The sequence below is a fragment of the Battus philenor genome, unplaced genomic scaffold, assembly GCF_028537555.1.
Source record: "Battus philenor isolate CCGP_79_NKW_IND1 unplaced genomic scaffold, ilBatPhil1.0.hap1 SCAF_12, whole genome shotgun sequence".
In the NCBI taxonomy this organism is placed as follows: Eukaryota; Metazoa; Arthropoda; class Insecta; order Lepidoptera; family Papilionidae; genus Battus; species Battus philenor.
The window spans coordinates 9,221,512-9,243,664 of NW_027181674.1; the positions used below are offsets into that span (position 1 = coordinate 9,221,512).

The following is a 22,153-nucleotide window of genomic DNA, read 5'->3' on the forward strand; positions in this document are numbered from 1 at the left end:
GTCCGTCCCCGAGCCGCAGAATAATTACGGCCCGTTTAAGGGAGTTAAAAGCACCTGGTGTCCCAGCTTTAGGAACATTGTGTGGCTTATAATTATGTTCTATATTTACACGTACAGTATATATTTATATGTACAAAAAGAAGCTCACTGCAAGACATAGGCCTTCCTAAGAGATCGCCTTCGCGCGACCTTGACTGTTGTGGGTCACCTAGTAGGTCGCCTACCCACGTGTCTATCGACCCGTGGTCATTTTTGCCAAAAGGTTCTTGAAGCCATTCGGCCCCAATGACCGTCGCTTGTACGAGCGATGTGCCCAGCCATTGCCACTTCAGACAAACAATTCTTCGAGATTCGTGGGCGACCTTGGTTTTTCGGCTGATTTTATTTCGGAGCGAAGCTCTGAGAACAGTCCTCTCCATTGTGCTCTGGGTGGCATTGAGTTTTCTCAATTGGCCCATCATAAAAGACCACGTTTTTCATATTCAAATAAATAAATTAGACATTTAAAGTGCACGGCCTCACTACTACAAAACGTATAGTTTATTTGCAATTTAATTCAAGCGCACTTGTCTGTATTTTTTTTAGTTTCGCAGTTCTGTATTTTAAGTGGAATGATGTTTTTGGACAAACTTTGCGCGCGTTAAGAAAAGGTTTTAGCCTTAACAAATATTTCTTAAGGCACATAAAAGACTTGCCTGTGAAATAATGCAACATTTAATGCTTGACCTAGTCAAGCAAGTCAGTCCAACTGCAAAGATATTCCTATTTCTAAGTATAACATAGCGCAAAATTTTTCATTCAATTAAAACAATAATTAAGTTTATTATTAAATTTCGAGCGAATGCATTTATTCGAAATAATAGAGCATTTTTTAATTCCAAAAATAAATATATTTTCTAATATAATACACAAGACTTTTATTGCTTAAAAAGTCGGTCATATAACCCATACTAATAATCTAAGTTTTTGACAACAGGAAATAAATTTAATGTTTCATATTAAAAAATTATACTAATATAACGTACATATAAATTAAACTTTCATAACTTTGGAATCGCTTCTAATATCAACCATGAAATGGTAACTCAATTATTAAGTTATTAAATATTGTAATTGCTCATATTCAAAAATGTCCTGTTGCTAAAGATGGATAAATGTTTTAGATATGTTCATTGTGCGAATAGCGCACTATGGAAATAAGGGTCTGACATTTGAAAACTAACTAAAACTTATATATGTACATAGTTATACTTAGTTAGGAATGAATGTTTAATAATTAGATATATAATGAAAAAACTCAAATTTTATATAGTAGTTCATGAGTTACATTTTAAATTAGGTCATTATAAAATAAACATTTTTAAAAAGGAACACTAAATAGTAATTTAATTATTGTTATAATTTCGACTTTTGTTTGGTTTGTGACAGCGTCTAGAAAATGGCCAAAGTAGATTTTACGAGACTGTTAGATATTGTAAATAGCATCATACACAAAGCTGCGATCCTTCCTCTGTTTAGAAATACACAGCCTGAACATTTACGCTACTGTTTAAATTTATCTGGATGATTTACGTCAATAGGTCAAAAAATATCTATAAGGACATAGCAGTTTAGATGCGGCGTGGGTAAACCCCCACAAGTGGACCCCACAAGTAATCTCACATTTTTTGACTTAGTGGCTAAGCAGACACTTCTGCATTGTCATTTAATATCCTTCAAAATTCTTGAAATTTCTTAAATTCTCAGTCTATGCTAATTTTAATCGATGTTCTTTGTCTGTCTCTTAAAATAACTCTATACGATCTTCTGATTGCTGTAAAGGTGTTTGGTAAAAAACTGTCACATTAATTTTTTTGTTATCTATAAAAGTCAAATGATAATTTTCGGTATATCGGTATAGAGTTTATATATTAATATATACATCTCTTAGATTTTTAAGGGAAGTAGATACCCCCATAACGAGAGTTTAATGACACACTCATTGTTCAGCACCCATCGTGAATCGAATCTTTGAAAGACCATTACAAGTCACATCCCTGTTATACCACGCAAATAAACTCACATTAATAATTTTGGTTATCCATTTGAATATTGCGGCACGTTTACAAGCAATAAATAAAGAAGGAGACTTAAAAAGCAGTCATTAAAGAAATTGACCTTGTTAACGAAGTATTAGTTGGCCAAACGATTCGATACTATTCTTTGAGATCAAAATATAAAGTAAAATATTAATTAAATCTATAAATAAAAAGCAAAATAGCGATGTATGTAAGGTTAGCACTAGATATAAAAAAATGTTTGATATACATTCCTCTAGGCTTCATGTAACCCTTTTGAAGGCAACTGTTTACGGTATTACAAAACACTCTTTAAGGGTAGACTCTCCATCAGGTGGAGCGACGACATTTTTATGTCCGAGGGAAGCCGCTGGATGTCAGCAGCGCAGGGTCAGTCATTGTGGCAATCTTTGGGAGAAGCCTACGTCTTGCAGTGGGCGTGTATTGGCTGAAAAGAAGAGGAATCTGATTCTTTTTCTCTTCTTTCTTCTACTCTTTCGCTTCTTTTATCTTATCTGACATTCTTCCCATGACTTACACATATGGTCACTTTAAACGATCATATGTGGATAACAATATGATCACATTTCCTTTGACTAGTTTAAAAACATGTATATTAATTTTGATCTGGATTTATGAGCTTATAGAGATGCGAGGTGGGATCTGAAAGAGCTTCATCGGGTTCCCTCAGCTCTAGTGCACGACCTCCACCCATCACTAGCACTCGGTCGCACTCTAGCACGCCAGCTATTCGGTGTGCTATGAAGACAACGGTGCTGCTGCTGAACGAGCATCGGATCGTGTCCAGTATCAGCCGTTCTGCCTCCTGGTCCAGATTAGCCGTTGCCTCGTCCACTAATAATATCTGAAATATATTACAATTTAAAACAATTATTCAATTGTAGCAACGGACATACAAATGTATACAATAGTCTTGGGAAATATCAATTCTCATTTACATTAAATCATATAAGTAAATTTAAAGACTTTTACGAATTTGTAGTTTAAACAAAATCGTTCAGTATCAGTTCAGTGTCCAATATAAAATAATCAATAAAAACTAAAGTAATCGCAAGTCGTTTAATTTCAAACTCAATAAAAAAAGCAAAAAGAAGTGAACTTTAACCACTTCAATATGAGGTATGATGGATTAATGGGAATGGTGGGTACCTTAGATCGTTGCAGCAAGGCTCGCGCTAGGCACAGGAGCTGCGCGTGTCCGCGAGCCAGGCCCGTGGCGGGCGCGTGGAGTCCCCCGCGAGCTGTGACCGCGGTACAAGCACCGCAGGCCTCCAGCGCCCGCCACACGTCAGCCTCGCCATACTGCCGCAACGGATCCACGTTCTCGAGCACGCTTCCACAAAAAATGAACGGCTCCTGCGGTATTACGCCCATGCGCGATCTGTTACGTATTAACATCTCTTATTTATTTATTCAGAAAAGCAAACTAGACGTAGATGCATTAAAATGATATAATATATATACATACCCATATATATAAATATACATATATACACACATATATACGTATGTATATATATATATATCCATAAATACGTACTGGTCATAGGTGTAAAATATCTAAAGGATTAATATATAACTAATTTGGCAGCAAAAAATTATCCATGCTATTTTTGATCACCAAGAATAAGGTGATCTTTTTAAATTTGTTACATTATTTTTTTTTTATTTCAATGCGTCAAACAAATAAATTCTAGCAGTGTAAAGTCTGCAGTTAGATAATAAAATAATCAATTTTAATATGTAGTAATACGATTTTTCGAAACGCTTTTTCCTCTTTTGTTATTGTTACGTTATTTATTATAATAAACTGCTATTTAAAACACTTGATAAGAGTTTTTTTGGTATCCATATAACACCTGGTACGCAAAATTTGAAAAACTATTCTTTCGGAAAATTAAAAAAACGATATGTTTCTCAGTCTTATTTTGACTCCCGTACTTACAAGAAACTATTGAGTGTTATTTATTTATGAAGTAGAAGTAGTTTGGGATACGAAATGATAAAACAACGAGAGCTTAGTATGTATGGAAACTACGATAATCCAGATGCTAAGTGAACAGAGAAAGTCTCAAGAAGAGATTGCCAGGTTAGTGAAAGTTTTGTGATGTCTTATTCAATCAATTAGTAAAAGATTATTAAATGTCTCGAATTTTTATATGAAATACTAAGTAATTAAATAATGTCATGTTAGCGTGTCTTTATATGTGATGAAACGAGTAGAGTTCCGTGGAGAGGGAGTGGTAACCTAAGCGCATGCAGGTGCAGCGTGGCGACGTCGACGCCGTCGACGAGCACCCGGCCGGCGGTGGGCGGCGTGAGACGCAGCAGCGCGCGCACCAGCGAGCTCTTGCCCGCGCCCGTGCGCCCCACCACCGCCAGCCGCTCGCCCGGCCGGCACGCGAACTGCACGCCGCTCAGCGCCGCGGGCGCGTGCTCCCCGCTGTCGCACACATTTACTCTCATATTTACCTATTTCTCTACAATTCTAAATATTTATTTAAGTAGGCATTTACAGAAGCTTATAAATCGTCAATAATTTTACATTATAAGTTGTTTGCTACCACCGGCTCAGAATGCTGATCTGCTGAGAAAATTTGTAGAGAAGCTCGACAATTGCTCTTATTAAAGGAAAATAACCAATGTTGTATTTATACAATGTAATATCGGATCTTCACTAATGCTCTAGTGGCATTTGCAGATTTCATTTGTTCGAGGCGGCAGGGCGCAGAGGGCGCCTAGACTAACATCACTTTTAAGATAGCGGTGCGCGAGGGTTCCAGGAGAAGCTCGGACTCGGGCTACTACATACTACCATTTCACCGGATTTGGGACGACTAAGACATGCCTCGGAATAGATAAGATTTAAGTATGCCTATATGCCATGACTATACTTAAATCCTATCTATTCCGGGTACCATATTTACGTCGATACGTAAATATGGTACACATGGTCCTCGCACTCAACTCGCGGCGAATCACCCCATTATATGTGCGGACATGTCATATACGCTGTAGGATCCCTTAGCATAATATTTAAATGTCTTACAAAATTCCTTCCCACACTGAATCAATTTAAAACATTGCAATTTGTAATATTTCTAATACAAAATTTGAATGTCCTACATTAGATTGGTGTTGGGGTTGTTAGGTTTTTTAATTTTACAGTTTCTTCGGACTCAGGGCTCGCGTATCCGGATCCGTGTGCGTGAGTTAAAAAAAACCTTCGTCAGAAATGACGCATGACGTTGTAATCTTTTAAAAAAAAGCACTCTTTGTCCTTTCATCTCGGTACTTGTTACATACCTCTTACATGTTAAGTGTTCAATTCTATATTTTTGTAAAAATAAGCCAATATGCAATGATGGGAAAAAATCATCTGTAAACTGCAAAACCAGTAAATAAAAACATAAGCAAGTAAATCTTGAACTTACTTGTAGTTAAGATATACATCTTCAAAACTAATCACCCCATGCGAAGGCCAACCGTATGGCGGTGGGTCTCCGTCTAATTTTTCGCTTTCGACCTGTAAAATAAATATAATTTATCGCCCATTTCATTAAAAAATATGCCAGGGTTTGAAAAATAAAACATTAAAACCTCCAGATAAAAATACCCTTGGATTATCTAAAATACAATTTAAGTAATATTAATAATATTTTAATAAGTATTATTTATTTAATTTACTACACCTGTGTAATGTATTCTCCAATGCGTTCAACGGCGATCATTTCGCGTTCGGTCTCGGTGAAGGAGTTTAGAACATTACTCAGCATTGACGTCATTGACAGCGCGTACGATATGGCCAAGCCGACGAGTCCTGTTACAAACAAATTGTTTTGTTACAAAACTATGTTCAAAGCAGCGCTCTATATCTAACATTTCAATATTTTTTTGTTTAAATAACCCCCACTATTAGGAGCATCTCGTTCTCCCCTATCGTACCTATATTTATAGAACAGGGCATTACAATCTTATTAATTTTTTCACATAATCTTTTATTTCTTTACTTATGTTTTATTCGTCCTATGATCTTTCTTTTTTCGTCTTACGTTCTATAATTTTTCTAGCATTCCATAGCATACTAATTTTCCTTTTACGCGCAGGGGCGGCTCTAGCTCGTGTAGCGCCCGTGTGCAATAAAACCCTGGCGCGCCCTAGGCCTGCCTCCCCACCAACCCCCACGTCCATAACTATTAACTTTGCCGTCGTAACAAGATTTTTTTTTCATATTCCACCAAGCTATTTTATAAGTAGGTATAGTATGGTAATGATGCTTTACTGGTAAGAGTATGGTATTAGTAACAGAAAGAAAGAAAGCGAGAATTAGAAAGAAAGCAAGCGAGATTAGTAGTTTATCAGATATTGCAATAATTGTTGATAGTGACCAGGGTCGGCAGCGTGCAGGGTGCGCTGCAGCACGGCCAGCAAAGCGGCGACGGTGACGGCGGCGCCGGCCGTGGCCTGCAGCCGTAGCGCTAGCCACTGCCCGGCCGCCGCGCCGCATAGTGCCGCGCGCTGCCACGCCTCCACCAACTCCTCACCGCGCTCCGCCCAACGCCCACATCCGCCCAGCGCGCGTACCGTTCGCAGCCCTGTCACACCAACGCTTATAAATCATTATATACAGCACCATGGGAAATGCTAATAAACTAAAAAACCAATGTCTTTTTTTGTTTCGAGGGGGACGACAGGGTTATGTGGGATTACCATCAACTAAAACCTCTTAGTTGTTCGCCCTGTGTGAGGAACCTCGGTTTCTGCAGGTTAATAATCACTCATAAGCTGGCACCTCTCCATACCTCCGGCTGACGCGACTGGGTCTGGTGACAGGGATCTTTACAGCTACCCGACTAGAATCACTGACATGCCTTCCTGAGATCACCGAAGCGGGTTTCATTGAGCTGTTCAAAGTAACTAAACGAGTCATGGAGAGAGCTATGATTAAGATTCCTATTCGAGATCGAATCACAAATGAGTAGATTCTTAGATGAATGAAAGTAACCGGCTTGAAGAGTTAAAGCACGTGGAACAGGTGGCAGCCTTCAGGTTTTGGAATGAGGACTCGACTTTTGACATTCTTCGACGTCACTTCATTTTACGATGGGAAAATCAAATGAAAGCCCTCACGAAATCAGATCCAAAACTTGCGATCATACAAAAAAAAAGGAATGAGACCAAAACGCTTCAGTGGAAAAGACCAAGAAAACGAATACCAAAAACAAGATAAAAAAGTTCTTCTACCTTCTAGTGTATCATTAAAATGCACATAAACGGGCGAGAGCGCGACGCTCTGCAACCTCCTCAGTTGCCGCGAAGTGACGCGGTAGCGACGCTGCAGCTGGTAGTAGATAATTGAAATTGGCACCACGCAGACCAACAACCACGGCAGCCCGTATACTGCTACTGCTACGGCTCCTATAAACATACAAATGAATATTTATGTGGGTGTATGTGCGTTGTTTGGTATATAGGTGAATACGTACCTAATAATTTTTAAGACTGTTACTTTTTTCAACATTAATTTTTGTATTTTTTCAAATTTTGTATGTAGTAAGAAGAAACTATTTTATACTATATCTATACAGAGTTAATCTAGTGGTCGGAAGTAAAGATCACTCTTGTGTTGTTAATTATTTACTTAAAATAAAACCAAAGGTCGTTAAAAGTCATTAAGCCTTCACTCATATTATCCCGGACACATATATATATATACATATATATATATATATATATATATATATATATATACATATATATATATATATATATATATATATATATATATATATATAAATTACGATTTCTACGAGGATGTTCTGAAAAGCATAGTGTAACTTGTTAAGGAAAGACTCGTTAATATGAGTTATTTGCAGAAATGCTACAAAACTAGTTAATTATAGTGCAATGGAAACCACTGTATCACCTTAGGAAATCGAAACGAGGTGGAAGCCACAGCAGTTTCGGTAGCTTTGCGAGACTTGCCATAAATAAAACTACTTACAAACTATTAATAGAAATTCATATATATAAGTAGTAGGGGAAATTATTGAGAAATTGGCAATACAAAAATTATTTTATAGTTAGGAAAATGATTGCAATGTAAAGAAAGAGGACATGTAAAACAATCTTTGAAAGGAATGCCATGTACAAATATTCTAAGCAAAAAATTAATTTTAGCGTTTATAAGGATCAAAAAAACATTTTGTTTTTCAATCTCCTTTAAACGTTTACTTAGTTCTTCCAGAACATTTATAGGTTTAACACTTTACAATCATTATAGTATTTATTTAAAACAATCATTATAATTAACTAATAATTTTGGTCTTACCGATTAAAGAGAACACTTGAGCTAGTAAAATGTTTAAAATAAAAGGCAACGAATCGTCCACAGTGTACGTGTCAGATGAAAAACGGTTTATGATTCGGCCCGTGGGTGTTACATCGAAAAACTTCACTTTCGCCTAAAAATAAACAAAAAAGAAAGCATTAGTAGTGGAGAGCATTGAAATTAATTTTTATACGTAATAATTCATAAAATAGAATTTTTACAAGATTACGTTTTTATTTCTTCTAAGTTGGCGCGTTTCCCGATATAAATAATTGTTCCCAGACTTTATTTTGTAATAAATTATTTAGCCGGTTCGAGTGAACCGCCTGCAACTAAATTTTTACTATATTATCAAAACGTACTAAATATTCAATTTCGACGAAATAAAACTTTATTCAACATTATATGACTTGTCGAATATATTATAAAAGGCAGGAATAATAGTTAATTCGTTGTAAAAAAAAACTCGAAAGAATTAAAAAAAAATTCCTAAGGAAAAAATATACTTACTTCGACAATCGTTTTTAAAAGTATTTTGTGTATCCTTCCGGCAGCCTGCACGCCTCCATACGCGAACAAAAATGCTCTCATTATAGTAAATATCATGTTTAACCCCGCCAGAGAGAAGTATATTTCTAAATAATAATTATCACTGTATCCTGGCGTGCTATTCGACACTAGTACATCTCTGGTGGCTTTTGGCGTTATCGGGCTATTCCCGGTAAGGCTATTCAGTATAGGCAACGACGTATTCAAAACACTATGTATGATATTGTCCATAAATTTGAATTTATTTTCTAAAACTGTTAGACTTTTATTGCTTTCGCTCAGTAAAGCGTCGTTTGTTAAATTCGTAGAATTTGTAGGCGTGTTTTTAATCCAGAAAGTTAGCCAAAGAAATGTGTAATTTTGGGATAACTGCATGAGTACAAGCGATAATATGATCGCCACTGAAAGGGAAATTCCCACGGAACGCACGTATAAACTCAGCACCCACCATCCTACGGTTCCTGTCGACATCGTTTCCTGTAATAAATGAACGATTTGTGTTATAAATAAGAGACGGAAAACTGTACAAAAAAATTATTTTCACGCGGTTTTGAAATAACACGGTTCTACCATAAATCTTATTTGTTTAATTCCATTTTTTTTTATTATTTTATTTTTTCTTATTAGTTTATTTCCATTTTTCATCCATCATTGAGTGCTTACAGAAACATACAATCAGCAACAAATTACAATCTGGGGAATACCACAACCTCCGGTTTCGGTCCAATTCGTAATAAAGGCACACGCTTTTTTATGAAATAACGATGAATAGTTGCGAAGTTGATTTTTATTCGTGTTTATTTTATTACCTTTAACTTATAGATTGAATTTTTGCTGTACACTAATTAAATTTTTTTGTAATAAAAATATATTGTTTTCATTTTATTAATACTTATATAAAGTGAATTACATTATTACTTGTTTTGTACTACCTCGTTGTTCAGGCTTTGTCTGCTAACAGTATCCACCGAATCTTCAATAGGACGATGTTCCCTCTCCGTGATAGATTCTTCTCCTAGTGATTCGTTTTCACTGGGCAAGAATTCGTCGATTTCATTTAGTACTAGCTCTGGCGGCCCTAAAAATAATCATACTGTTTTTATTTATTTATTTCAAATAGGGTTAGCTTCATTTGACAAAGTTTAAAATATATTCTTCTATTGTAGCCATACAACAGCCCTGGCCATAATAATGTTAGCTTATATCATTAATGACGAAATAATTTAAAAATATTATTAAATGGTTTTTAAAATCATATAAAACCAAGACGCAAACGACTTTTTGTATGTTAAATTATACTTTGGTTACCGTGATGTTATAGGTAATAAGAAATTTACAAAAAGTATTTAAGAATATTCTATATACTTATCGTAAATATAAAGTTAATGTTTTATCAAGGAGCTCAAGTCAGTAGCGAACATGTCTAGTAAGTCAGCTAATCTTATTTGTTGCGTTTTTATTACATTTGACAGTTATAATAAAATAAATGGCGGGTGTATACCCCCATTAGGTGGACCGACAAAATAGTGAAGGTGGCGGTACGTTGCCGAATCGCATTCTTCGCAAGACCGGTCATTCTGGTGATCTTAGGGGAGGGTTATGTATTACTGCACGTCTATGAGCTGACATGATGATGATGAATGGAGGCAAAAGCCGTGGAAGAGGACGCACCCTGTGCGAGCAGGCGGCCGTCGGCCAGCAGCAGCAGGCGGGAGGCGCGGGCGAGGTGTCGAGGCGAATGCGTCACCAGCAGTCGCGTGGTACGTCGCAGCAGGCCCAGCACGCAGCGTTGCATGATATGCGCCGCCACGCGTGCGTCCACGCCCGACAGCACATCATCCAGCAAGTACACTGCACGAACAAATATTGATTCAGTTTTGAAAGTAGTTGCAACGCCGCTGCCAATGCTTCAGTTACGGGCCGATTTACAATTTAACAAACATGTAATCTTTCTAATAGGCTTTGACAAACACTTTCCAAAAGTGAAGATAATGTTATAATTTTTCCAGTCATAAATTGTCTATTTGTTACGTGACCGTTACCAGTGATGACCGTTCCAGCCAAGTTTATCCTCTTTATACATCCATATCCATACCATGTACACAAAATCATTGTAATGTACAATTTTAACCACCCTCAACGAAAATTTTCAAGATTTTCTCTTTCTCAGGGTTTAACTAGATGCATTATCGACCGATTTCGTCTCTACGTTATATTGTCAGATACAGATTTGATTTACATTTAAAAACAACGTAGATTTTTTTAAAAGAATTAATGACAATTTTTAAGAAATTTAAAATTCTATAAGTATAGAAAAATAGTAAAGTCACAGCATTATTCACATTACATGGACGCAAGCTTAGCCTTGTCGTCAGAAGGCTATAATCAATAAAAGTTTGCTATATAAGTTATATTTACTTATTACGTATTCCAGTATAGCTATTTATATAATATATATACATTTAAAAAACTTTTAAGTTAAACGGTTTTTTGGTACCCATATTGTACTGGTTGTGGAAAAATATGTACCTAGTCCGCCATATTGGAACGGCGTCCATCTTGAATTTAAAATTTTGACATAATCATCGTATTTAATTAGTGTAGCCCTTTCATTTGATACCCATATTGAGGGGGTTAAGGAAAAATATATAATCCGCCATTTTGTATCGGCGGCAATATTAGATTTATAATTTTATTAATTTTATTACATTGTATTGTCATCTAAATTAAATGTGTGTACCAAATTTCAGATCAATCTGACAACGGGAAGGTGCTTAAATTTCAATTTCTAATTTTGACCCAAATAAACAAATAAATTCCTTACGGGTCGAACTATATAAAACCGTTTAATAATTAAAGATTTTTTTTGAGTACAATTTAAGGCAAATTTTTGTTTTAATTAAACCGTAGTATATAAAGTAAAAGAAACAGATATATTTCAGAAATAAGAACAAACCTTGTTTCTCTTGATAAACAGCGCGAGCTAGAGCTATTCGGGTGCGTTGACCACCGCTGAGTGTACAGCCTCCTTCGCCGACGTGTGCGTTCCAACCGAGAATGTTCAGATCGTCTGAATGAAGAAAGACTTTTAATATTTTTTTTCTTTCGCGTGTGATATATCTCATATCGTTAGAGACCTTAGTTTACCTGTGAGCGCGCAAGCATCAACTACGGCACGAAACTTGGTCTCATCGTATGGTTTGCCAAAGAGAATATTGTCACGTATGGTGCCACGTATTAACCATGATTGTTGAGACACATATCCAAAACCTAAAAGAAACACCTTTTTTATTCCAAATTTACAATTACTGAATAAAATTGTTTAATGAAATTCCGCAAAGCATTAATGGACCGCCCTTAAAAAATCTCAGAACACATATTAAAAGTAAATTGATGAAAGGCATATTATTCAATGAACGATATACAATGACAATAATCCTTAGCGTAGTTTAGTATCGGATGATTTTGTTTTCATTTAAGCCATATCTGACAGAAAGTATTGTATTATGAATCGGTGTTGTTAAACTTTTTTAAATGATCCGTTATTCTTGAGTCAAAAATAAATTTAATTTATAATAAACAAAAAGTTGAGCATCAATACTTTTTGCCATATTTCTTTTTTTTTTAATCAGAATATCTTTTTTAGGATTATGTAGGTGTATATATCTAACTTGAAAAAAAAAGGAATTGTGACAAAGTTACATTTCAATAATTCGTTTTTAACTACTATTTAAGAAAATCTTTATTACAGTAAAAGATATGTTGCGCGTATGAAATTTGACATATAATATGTAATTTATGGAATGTGTGTTTAATTTTGGTGCAAGTTAGATGCGAAGACACTTAATCGTAAGTGAAACTTACTATTTAAATTTTCAGGTATCTGTAAATCTCCGTTAACTTTTATCATTTCTCCGATGATTGCATGAAGAAGAGAGGTTTTTCCACTGCCAACATTCCCGGCTATACCTATCAACTCGCCTTTCCCAATCTCTAATGAAATATCTCTTAGCATGAAAGCCTCCGGGTTGTGTATGTCGGATGATGAAGTAGAATCCTCTTGTTGAATATTCATCTTCGACAGTCGTTTTTTAGATTTACCTTTATTTTTTCTTGATTTTTTCTGAGGACCTCGTGTGTCAGTTTTGGCCCATGTAAACGAGGCATTTTTAAATATAATTATTTTATCTTCGTCGTGATTTGTATTAAGCTTATCATAATATATATCTGAATCCATATCCGTAAGCTAAAAATAATGATAGAAAATTATAACGTAATACACTGCCATATGTAGCTTTGTGCAATAAAGTTAAATTTAACCTACATCTAATAGTTTTTGTATCCTTTTGATTGAGACCCACGCTTCAGTAAGTCCATTGAGTACCCAAGGGAACGCGTTCAATGGTGCTATCAGCATGTTGATCAAAGCCACCGTGGTAAAGACCTATAAAAGTAGTCATAAAAAGAAACGTTCAAAATACCTGTAATAAATTAAAAATGATCTTTTAACAAACCGTTTATACTCATAACATACGACTATGGATTAACACGTTTAAAATTTTTATTACTCACGTCTCATTGTCTTAGCTATCAATTTATTGACCACCATTAGGTAATTCTGTGCCAATTAAAGGTACCCCCAATATTTAAGGAACAGATATATTTTAAAATTGAGTTAAACGATTATAAAAAGTCTAAATTTTCTATTATCCACCATTTTCAGGCGGTAGTGAAACTTCTAACTTTTGCGATGTAATATTTGTAGGTGGGACATTTGTGACAACGAAAGGAGGGGTTAAGAGCAATAGAATTCCATGTAACGTATTTTTTGTAACCAAACAATCAGTAATTATAAAATATCCGTACCACCGGAGCGCTGAGTGTCTGCCCGCGCAGCGCATGAGTCCCCAGAGTCAAAGCTGCTACTAACACCGGTGTAGTGGCCCATAACACTACACATATCGCATCGAGGTACTTGCGTCCCCGTAAGTAGCGTAACTCTTTGAACCGAGCCTCTGTATAAATGTTAACAATTCATTAAACATAATATAACTTATTTGTAGATAGACGACCTTTTAATATATATATATATATATATATATATATATATATATATATATATATATATAGTAAATAAAGGTATAAAATAACAAAATTTTAAGAGATCTTTTTTCGTAACAAATTTAGTATAGAGATAGATAAATCTGCTTTATGTAATAGACAATGGAATGTTCTTTCTAAAAAGTATTAAGATTTATAAAATGTCAAGTTACTATATTTTAATGTTTATCTCGAAGTTGATCTGTATACACTTTGTCTGTTATTGCGGTAATGACACCTGTACACTAATAAGCCAACAGTATGAAAATTACTTTTAAGTAATAATCATTTAATAACTCACCTAATACTTTGCCCATAAAATAATCCTCCCACACATGAATCTTGACAGTTCTGATGCCTTTGAGCATATCACTGATCAGACTAACCCGAGAGTCTTTATGTGTCATGAGCTTTGTACTGAGTTGTCCTATTTTGTTAGCTATTACTTTGTTTATCGGTATCAGAATCACTGAAAACGCGACTCCAGCCAGAAATGATATTCCTACTTGTTGGTACAAAAGGAACAATGTAATGATCAGCTGGAAGTAGAATAAGTAGTAGGTAAGTTTTTATATAAAATAAATTAATGTTAAAATAACATAGGTAAAGATAAAAGATAAAAATTCATTTATTAAATATTGTAACTTTTAACAGGGCTCTTATTGAAAGTCAATTTTTTAACTCTATTTTATTTTTGACGCTTCGGAAGGCGTATAATTTTAGAGAAGAAGCAGGAAGAAACTCTATAACAACAAATCTATTAAACCATAGTTTAACAATAATGTTTTAAATATCTATGTTAAATAACATAATTAAAGTTAGATAATAAAAATGTCTCTGGAGAGCATAGGTAATAATGGATAATCAGCTAAAATTAATAATATTTTAGAATCAAATTAATTGGACATCTATGACCCATATGGTATAAGATACAAAACTAACCTGTAAAGGTATACTCCAGACCGCATGAAAACTTGGACATGAATTTACAATTCTGTCTGTGTCCGTTGACATAAAATTAGTTATTTCTCCAACAGAAAATGACTTTGAAAGTTCTGTAGAAGTAACGCTAAGAGTCTTTCGCAAAATTATAGAAACCATTGCTCCCCGCATTTTAATTCCTATCAGTGACATAAGCCAATTAAAATGGACATTAAAAACAGCGCCCGTAATTGTAGCTATCAGAAGCCCAGCCGCATATGAGTATCTTAAAAAAAGAAATATAGAAATGAATAATATGTATATGCATGTATATATATATATATATTTGTTATATACTAATATATATATATATATATATATGTATATATACATACATTAGTATATAACAAACTAACAGTGCGCTAATAATCAGGAATTCGCACACCATATGCAGCTAAGAGAAGCCAAATATAACCTACATTGTGTCGCTATGGTATCTACCTTGATTATCTCTAACAAGAAACAACAAAAACTGTAACTTAAAAAAACTAGTATGAAAACGAAAGAATTACTCCTCCGAAGTGGCAGTGAGGGCACATCCCTCATGCTACCGACGATTCTTGAGACCCTTTGTTAAGTGTTGACAACAAGCCGGTGGACGCGACTTGGATAGGCCTCCCCACTATGTGTACCGACGACATAGTCAATGTCGCGAGAAATCACTGAATGCGGGTAGCGCATGACCTTAAGCAATTTAAAAATCACGACATTAACCAATTCAATAAAAGATTACAAAAATATTTACCCACCCTAGATTTTGATCAATACTTTCGTCTTCAACAAACTTTATTAAATTATTTAGTAAAATTGGCCCAGCAAATCCAGCCATGTCAGATATGAGCTTTAACAGTCCTATGCAGTAAAACTCTAAAGCAAAACATTTGTGCAATGCCCGAAATAGAGAAACATTTTGTCGTCGTTGTGGCCTTAACAGCACTCTAGAAGTGGGCGTCACCGGAGTTGAGGCTTGTGGTGTGTTTCGGTCTAACGATCCGTAACCTGTAAATGGATACAATTTTAAATTTTAACACGAAAAATTAAAAATAACTTACTCATAATTTAATACGTTTTTAAAGTATACAATCGTTATTTTAAAAGATTATTTAACTCTTAACTAATTTTAGGACTTTTAAATGGTGAATTTGAATATCATCATTATGCTTCACTCTTGTAATAAACAAATCATTATTCTCTCCTTATCTTGAGATTTTTTGGTTACCAAATGTTATTTTGTAAAGCTTTTCGATGTTTCACTTACAAATGAGTTTGAGTAATTTTTTTTAGTTGAGATCCGATTCCACGTGAATCGTGTTGCGATTGCTGTCACCTTCATACAATGTTCTCATCATCGCCTACGTGTTATTTTGAGATATGAGCTCCGAGAACAATGGGTGTTGATAATATAATTCGTATAATGCTTACCCCGTGCGTTAATATCTAAGAATTGAGACGTATTATCCGTTGTTTAGTCTATGCATTAATTTGTAGAAAGTCCTATGAATTATCTCTTGTTTTTTATAACTAAATATTGAAAGTGATAAAATTGTCTGTACAAAAATATATGTTATACTGCACAAAAAAAGTATGATGCTGTCAATAATTAAACCTTTGGGTGGGTACAAGCGGTTTAGAAGAAAACCAACGGATCACACATTTCCGAAGAGGATTTAAATTCAATATTAGGTCGAGGAATTAGAATCTCCATATTTCATATGAAAATTCGTAACATATTTTCTTCAATTTATTAATGTAGTATACGAGTGCCATTTTGTTTGATAATTGATTTTTTTTTATATTGTAGGTGCATGGTGCCGTTGCTATAGAAATTTCGAGTTTCTAATCAAAAAATGTGACAAGTAGTTTGGCAGCGCTCACTTGATGGCACAGGCTAAAAAAATTGTTAACAGGTTGAAACAGGTGAAAATCTAATGGTGGCAGGTTAGGTCTGTAAGGCGGATTCAATGTCATCACCTACCCGAACTCTCTTAATTTTTGGAGAGTGGGTTAAAGATGTATGTGGGCTAGCATTATCATGATGAAAGACCAATTCCCCTTCAAGACCCCTTTTATTGATTAATTCCGGCCATTTTCTCCCAACTTCTCTTTTTCATCCGTATCAAGGGTTCTGCCCTACAATAAAAGCTCATTATAAACAATGTTCTTACAATTCCACCACATACACTGTATCGCCTTATTACAAGTCTCATTTGTTACAGTCTGAAGTGTGACCTATCTTCTACCACCATCCTGTGATCCACTCTTTATCACGTTTCAAAAAAGAATCGCCAAGTACACGGCTCAATGTTTGAAAATTTTTGTGTATCCATCTTTTGTCAAGAGGGTCAAAAGACTGTTTTGTAATCAATTTTCAATTCTTTAGCTGCATAATTAACACAGATATGCTAATGTTGATCCTCATTTTCAAAATTTAGGTCATTTATGTCCGACCAGAGTGAGGTGCAACTTTTACATTAAAACTCCTGGACTGAATATGCCTTAACTAACTTTGTTCTTTTCTTACTGACACTGAATTATATTTATGGACTTAAACGTCACTAATTATTTTAGCAGCTTGCATTGTTTTCCTTATTAAAAAAGGAAATATTTAATAAGTATCAAATTCCTTTATTTGCTTTAATCATTTAGTCAAGAAAAACAAATGAAAAATAATTTAACATAAAATTTTACTGCCTGTTTTTATTTCTTAAAATTGACCCTTTTTATGTGATTGAACCCAGCCAGATGCAAATACAACAGTCAAAGATTATTACAAGTTTCTATATACTATTTGCAAAAAGACCTAATATGTTAATTAAAATATACTGAAATATACCGCCTGTATATTTTCTGATCTATAATATTATAGTTCAGAGATTTTAGCACGTGTGTCCATAAAAACTGTGAAATATTATAATTTTTGCCATATTTAGATTGTTCTGCCGAGATTGATTTAAAATGTCTTTGTTGAGAGGAAACCGGCTTCCACAGAGTTTTAAATATGTGTACACTATAGGGATACCAACTTTTATATAGATTTAAAAGTGTCTATGTTGCAGGAATACTCAATACCAAGAACATTTAAAAATATCTGCTGTAGACTCAACAATTTCTACAATGATTTACAAATATCTCTCCTACAAAAATAAAAATGCAAGGAGCAAACATAATTTTCCTCTGCAACTGGAAATTAAGACTTTTGATTTATGTTTTTTATACACAATGACCAAACTCAGTACTTAATTACTACTGTATTCTGGGTCCATGGCCTCTGCTATTATTAATATTTTGAAATTATGATCACAAATTTCAGTTATTTTGCAAAAGTAAAGTAAGATGTGCCTAGTACCTAAAGTACTGCAACTGGTAAAAATAGTAGTTTTCAAAGTAAAATTAAGTGAATTTTTCTTTGAAAACTACTATTTCTCACACTTCACTTATTATTATTATCTACATAATATTATTGATTTTCCCATTTTAGATGTTTTTATGATTATGGTAAGTGCATATTTCTAGTAGGGAATCATAAAAAAAGTATACAGTACATTGTAAAATAAATTACCTGATCCTATAAAAGGTTCATGAGGTATTTCAGCAAATTGCTGAAAGTGGTCAACATTTCCAATTAATGCTTTGTCCATTTTAGCACCAACATATGAACATCTATATCGAACAGGTATGTCATATAAATCTTCGGTATCATTTAATTTATTTTCTAAACCTTGAATAATATGACAAAAACATTCATTTAAATAACATATTATTTATGTTATATCATATTCATATTTATTAGTTACCTTTTCCAAGAAGTGGATTTACCCATAAAAAGGTTAATTTTGAAAACCAGTTTGAGCCTTGCATTGCTGTACCTAAAATACCTTCATCTACATGAGGTAGTAATGGTGTATACTCAGTCTAAAAAGAATAATAAATTTGTTAACTTTTCTAAATAAATATAACATGTTATAGTTGCTTTAATACAAAGTACTTACATCTATATGTTGGGATCCCACAAGATGAGATGAATAAAAAGTTGGTCTAGAGTGACTTGCTGGTAAAAGTGTCAAAAAATAGAGAGTGTGGCAACATAGGTTTGCAATGTTGAATCTGATAATGGTTCTAGTGATAATGCTTGTGCGAAGAGAAATCAGATTAAGGACCACTAATATACTCCATAAAAGTATAAGGCTTTTTGGTCCTCTGCTACTTAAACCTAGTCGATGTTTTAACGCCAGAATGTATCCAAAGTGCACTAACCATGAAAAAGATGATGCACCAGCAGTAAAATAATCAATTGGAAATAGATTAAGCTTGTTATTTGTTATAAACATATACAGTTCAAGAATTGGAATGAATATTAAAGCAAAAACAATAAGGCTACGTAAAATGATTGCTCGCTCTTGTGTTTTTTCACGTATAACCCAATCTTTCCTGTATCCAATGTAGTATCCTGATAATATAGATGTGATAAACAAAACAGGTATTTGTAAACAAAGTTTTTGGAAGCACTGTCCAAAATCATTTCTCTCGTCGATCCATGGTTGAAAACCTTGCGGTCCGCACATATCTTCCCAGTTCCATTGCAAACTTTTTAATAAATCCATGGTGGATTAAAAATTGTTTATACATGTAATTATTGTCAAACTTGCGACTTTGAAAACACAAAGTTTAAAGAGCATACAGTATTTTATTTGAATATGGATTATCATCTGTACAGTAAAAATTTGATCAAAGGGTTAAGGTTAATAATTGAAAAGATTCATTCAAAAATACACAATGTTATGACTCAATTATTTGACAAAAATATAAGGTCTGTCAAAGACAGCTTATACAGTGACATATGACATACCAAAGTTATTTAATTATTCATAAAGATATTTATTTTCTTAGTAAGTACAAGACATAAAAATTAAGTGAATGTAATAATTTGATAAATATTTAAATAATTTGAATAGCTTGTAATATTTTATTTGAAATTAAAATACATATTTAATATCGTCAATTGATATTGAACCTTTCATATTTTATAATAATAACAAACACCATATCATTTTCAAACTGGATTGTGAATTTGAAATTGACTATTTTTGTTACAGATTTAGTTATTGCTTACAGTTTTTACATGATATACATTTATTTTTATAATGTGTGTGAATGTACTATATTAAAAAAAATAACATGGGTAGTATCTTTATTGATTATAGAATATTCTAGATTTTCACCTCTTCCTTCAATTCGAATAATTGTAAAACTAAAACAAAAAAAATATATTAATGTTTCAACAAGCAAGAGTTATATTACACGTTCACAGATGACTCTGCTTTTTTATAGAAAAAATTGGTTCTACTAAATGTCACATTAAAGTAACACCTTTAATATACATTTTTTTTTCGGTAATATATTCATATCTTGTTTACCTTTACTTACCTATTTTAATCTTTTTGGACCGTAATTGCTATCTTATAATAATTATTTCATGACATATATTAATTATCGCAAGAACACTAATTTATAATTAACTTAAATAATGGAACAAGACGCTGATCAAAATAAAAGCTTTTCGGAAAATGGAAATGAAGACGTCGATCCAATCACAGATATTATTGACTACTTGGTTAGATGTGCCAACATATCTCTTAAAGGTTCACATGTTAATGAATCTCAAATTAAAACGTCAGATAAGATTAAAATTGCACATGAGATTTTTCATAAATCACCTACATATTTTTTACTTCAATTTGGTAAATATCTTTCTCCTCATCATTTACCTTACTTTGAGAACTTAGTCGAAAATAGAAATGTTGAAGACCCTGCTTTTGTTGAGTGTTTAAAGAATTTGAAGATATTCCATTCTGAAAGGAACACATATAAAAGAATTAGGAATCGAAGATACAGAGCTCTGCAGAAGATGCAAAATGAAACTGACTATTTTACTGAAAAACAAATGATGTTTCGTAACCCCCTTTTGTATGAGCAACTCATTGGACAGTATTTGAGTGACGAAGAAATATTACACCGAGATACAGGTGACATGAAAGATCTTACTTTTGTAAATATTATACTCAATACTGTAGACATGAATGAAATGAATGAGGCAAAACACAGACAAATGCTTGCAGAAAGTTTAGAAACAGAGGAAAGTGACAAGGTGAAGCTTAAAGAGAAAGAACAAAGGGGAAAAAAAATGTGGGGAGATTTTGATGTACCAGACCCTCTACCTTCAATAAAGTTAAAGACTTTAAGAGCAGATGCCCCAATAAATAGTAATGAAATGGCTTTGCTCAGAGAAGAGTTTTTCCAGGAAATGTATAGTAGTTTTCTAGATGGCAGAGATGTGGATATTGATTATGACTCCATTGACAACAATGACCAGTATGATGATTTGCAACAAATTTCACAAGATGCTGAAGATAAGTATTTTGATTCGGAAAATAATGATGTTGATAATTTGGAAGAACATATGGAACTTGTTCAAGAGTATGGAAAAAAATTGTCAATAGATCAATCTACTGATTCATTAGATGTTTATATGAAACATATAGATAATAAAATAAATAGTATTTAAAAAATAAATCTATTATTTTGCATTAGATTACCATTACATGAGTATGTAACACCTGATTTCAAAGTGACCTATTTTTAATATACTACTCTTACTGTCTTGTATTTTAATTTTTGTTTACCTGAAGTTGCTGTTAATTTTAAAGAGTAAATTCTTTTTCCCATTTTCATTAAGATTACTCTAACATTATATTTTAACACATAACATGCATAGAAAGTATAAGACTTAATAAAAATTGTAGGTATTGTAGAAAAAAGCATAAGACTCATTTTCTTAAGCTTGGAAAACATTGAGCAGGTTCGGCGGTATTCGAAGGTTTAAAAATGTAAAATTTGGGAAAAACAAAGATCACAATTTCATTAATCTTTTAGTATTGCATGTTTATTTTACATAATGATCAGTTATAGATACTTATATATATATATAGGTTTATTTCTCGCGAAAAAGCTTTAAAGCTTTTACACCAATTTTACCCCACATAAAGGGATCATTTTGAAACATCATTTAAATACAACTGGTAGTACAAAGTCTGGTCTGCGGGGACAGATAGTTAAA

The 22,153-nt window shown here is 33.6% G+C and overlaps 2 protein-coding genes across 2 annotated transcripts; one reads left to right on the forward strand and one right to left on the reverse strand.

Annotated features, from left to right (window-relative positions):
* Positions 1-1,659: 1,659 nt before the first annotated feature.
* On the reverse strand, positions 1,660-19,785 carry LOC137932705 (ATP-binding cassette sub-family C member 10). Its single transcript, XM_068776355.1, has 22 exons — positions 19,029-19,785; positions 18,834-18,951; positions 18,599-18,757; positions 15,789-16,038; positions 15,001-15,265; positions 14,360-14,597; positions 13,825-13,973; positions 13,283-13,402; positions 12,823-13,204; positions 12,106-12,228; positions 11,915-12,028; positions 10,630-10,809; positions 9,891-10,036; positions 8,920-9,435; positions 8,410-8,542; positions 7,323-7,496; positions 6,467-6,673; positions 5,771-5,898; positions 5,513-5,604; positions 4,327-4,521; positions 3,228-3,459; positions 1,660-2,922 (listed from the first exon to the last, which is right to left on the reverse strand). The coding sequence occupies exons 1-22, from the start codon at positions 19,638-19,640 to the stop codon at positions 2,674-2,676; spliced, it is 4,782 nt and encodes a 1,593-aa protein (XP_068632456.1). The 5' UTR covers positions 19,641-19,785; the 3' UTR covers positions 1,660-2,673.
* A 614-nt stretch (positions 19,786-20,399) lies between these two features.
* LOC137932967 (coiled-coil domain-containing protein 97) lies at positions 20,400-21,662 on the forward strand. The gene has a single exon (XM_068776661.1). It carries the CDS (start codon positions 20,564-20,566, stop codon positions 21,599-21,601), a length of 1,038 nt encoding a protein of 345 aa, XP_068632762.1. The 5' UTR covers positions 20,400-20,563; the 3' UTR covers positions 21,602-21,662.
* Positions 21,663-22,153: the final 491 nt, after the last annotated feature.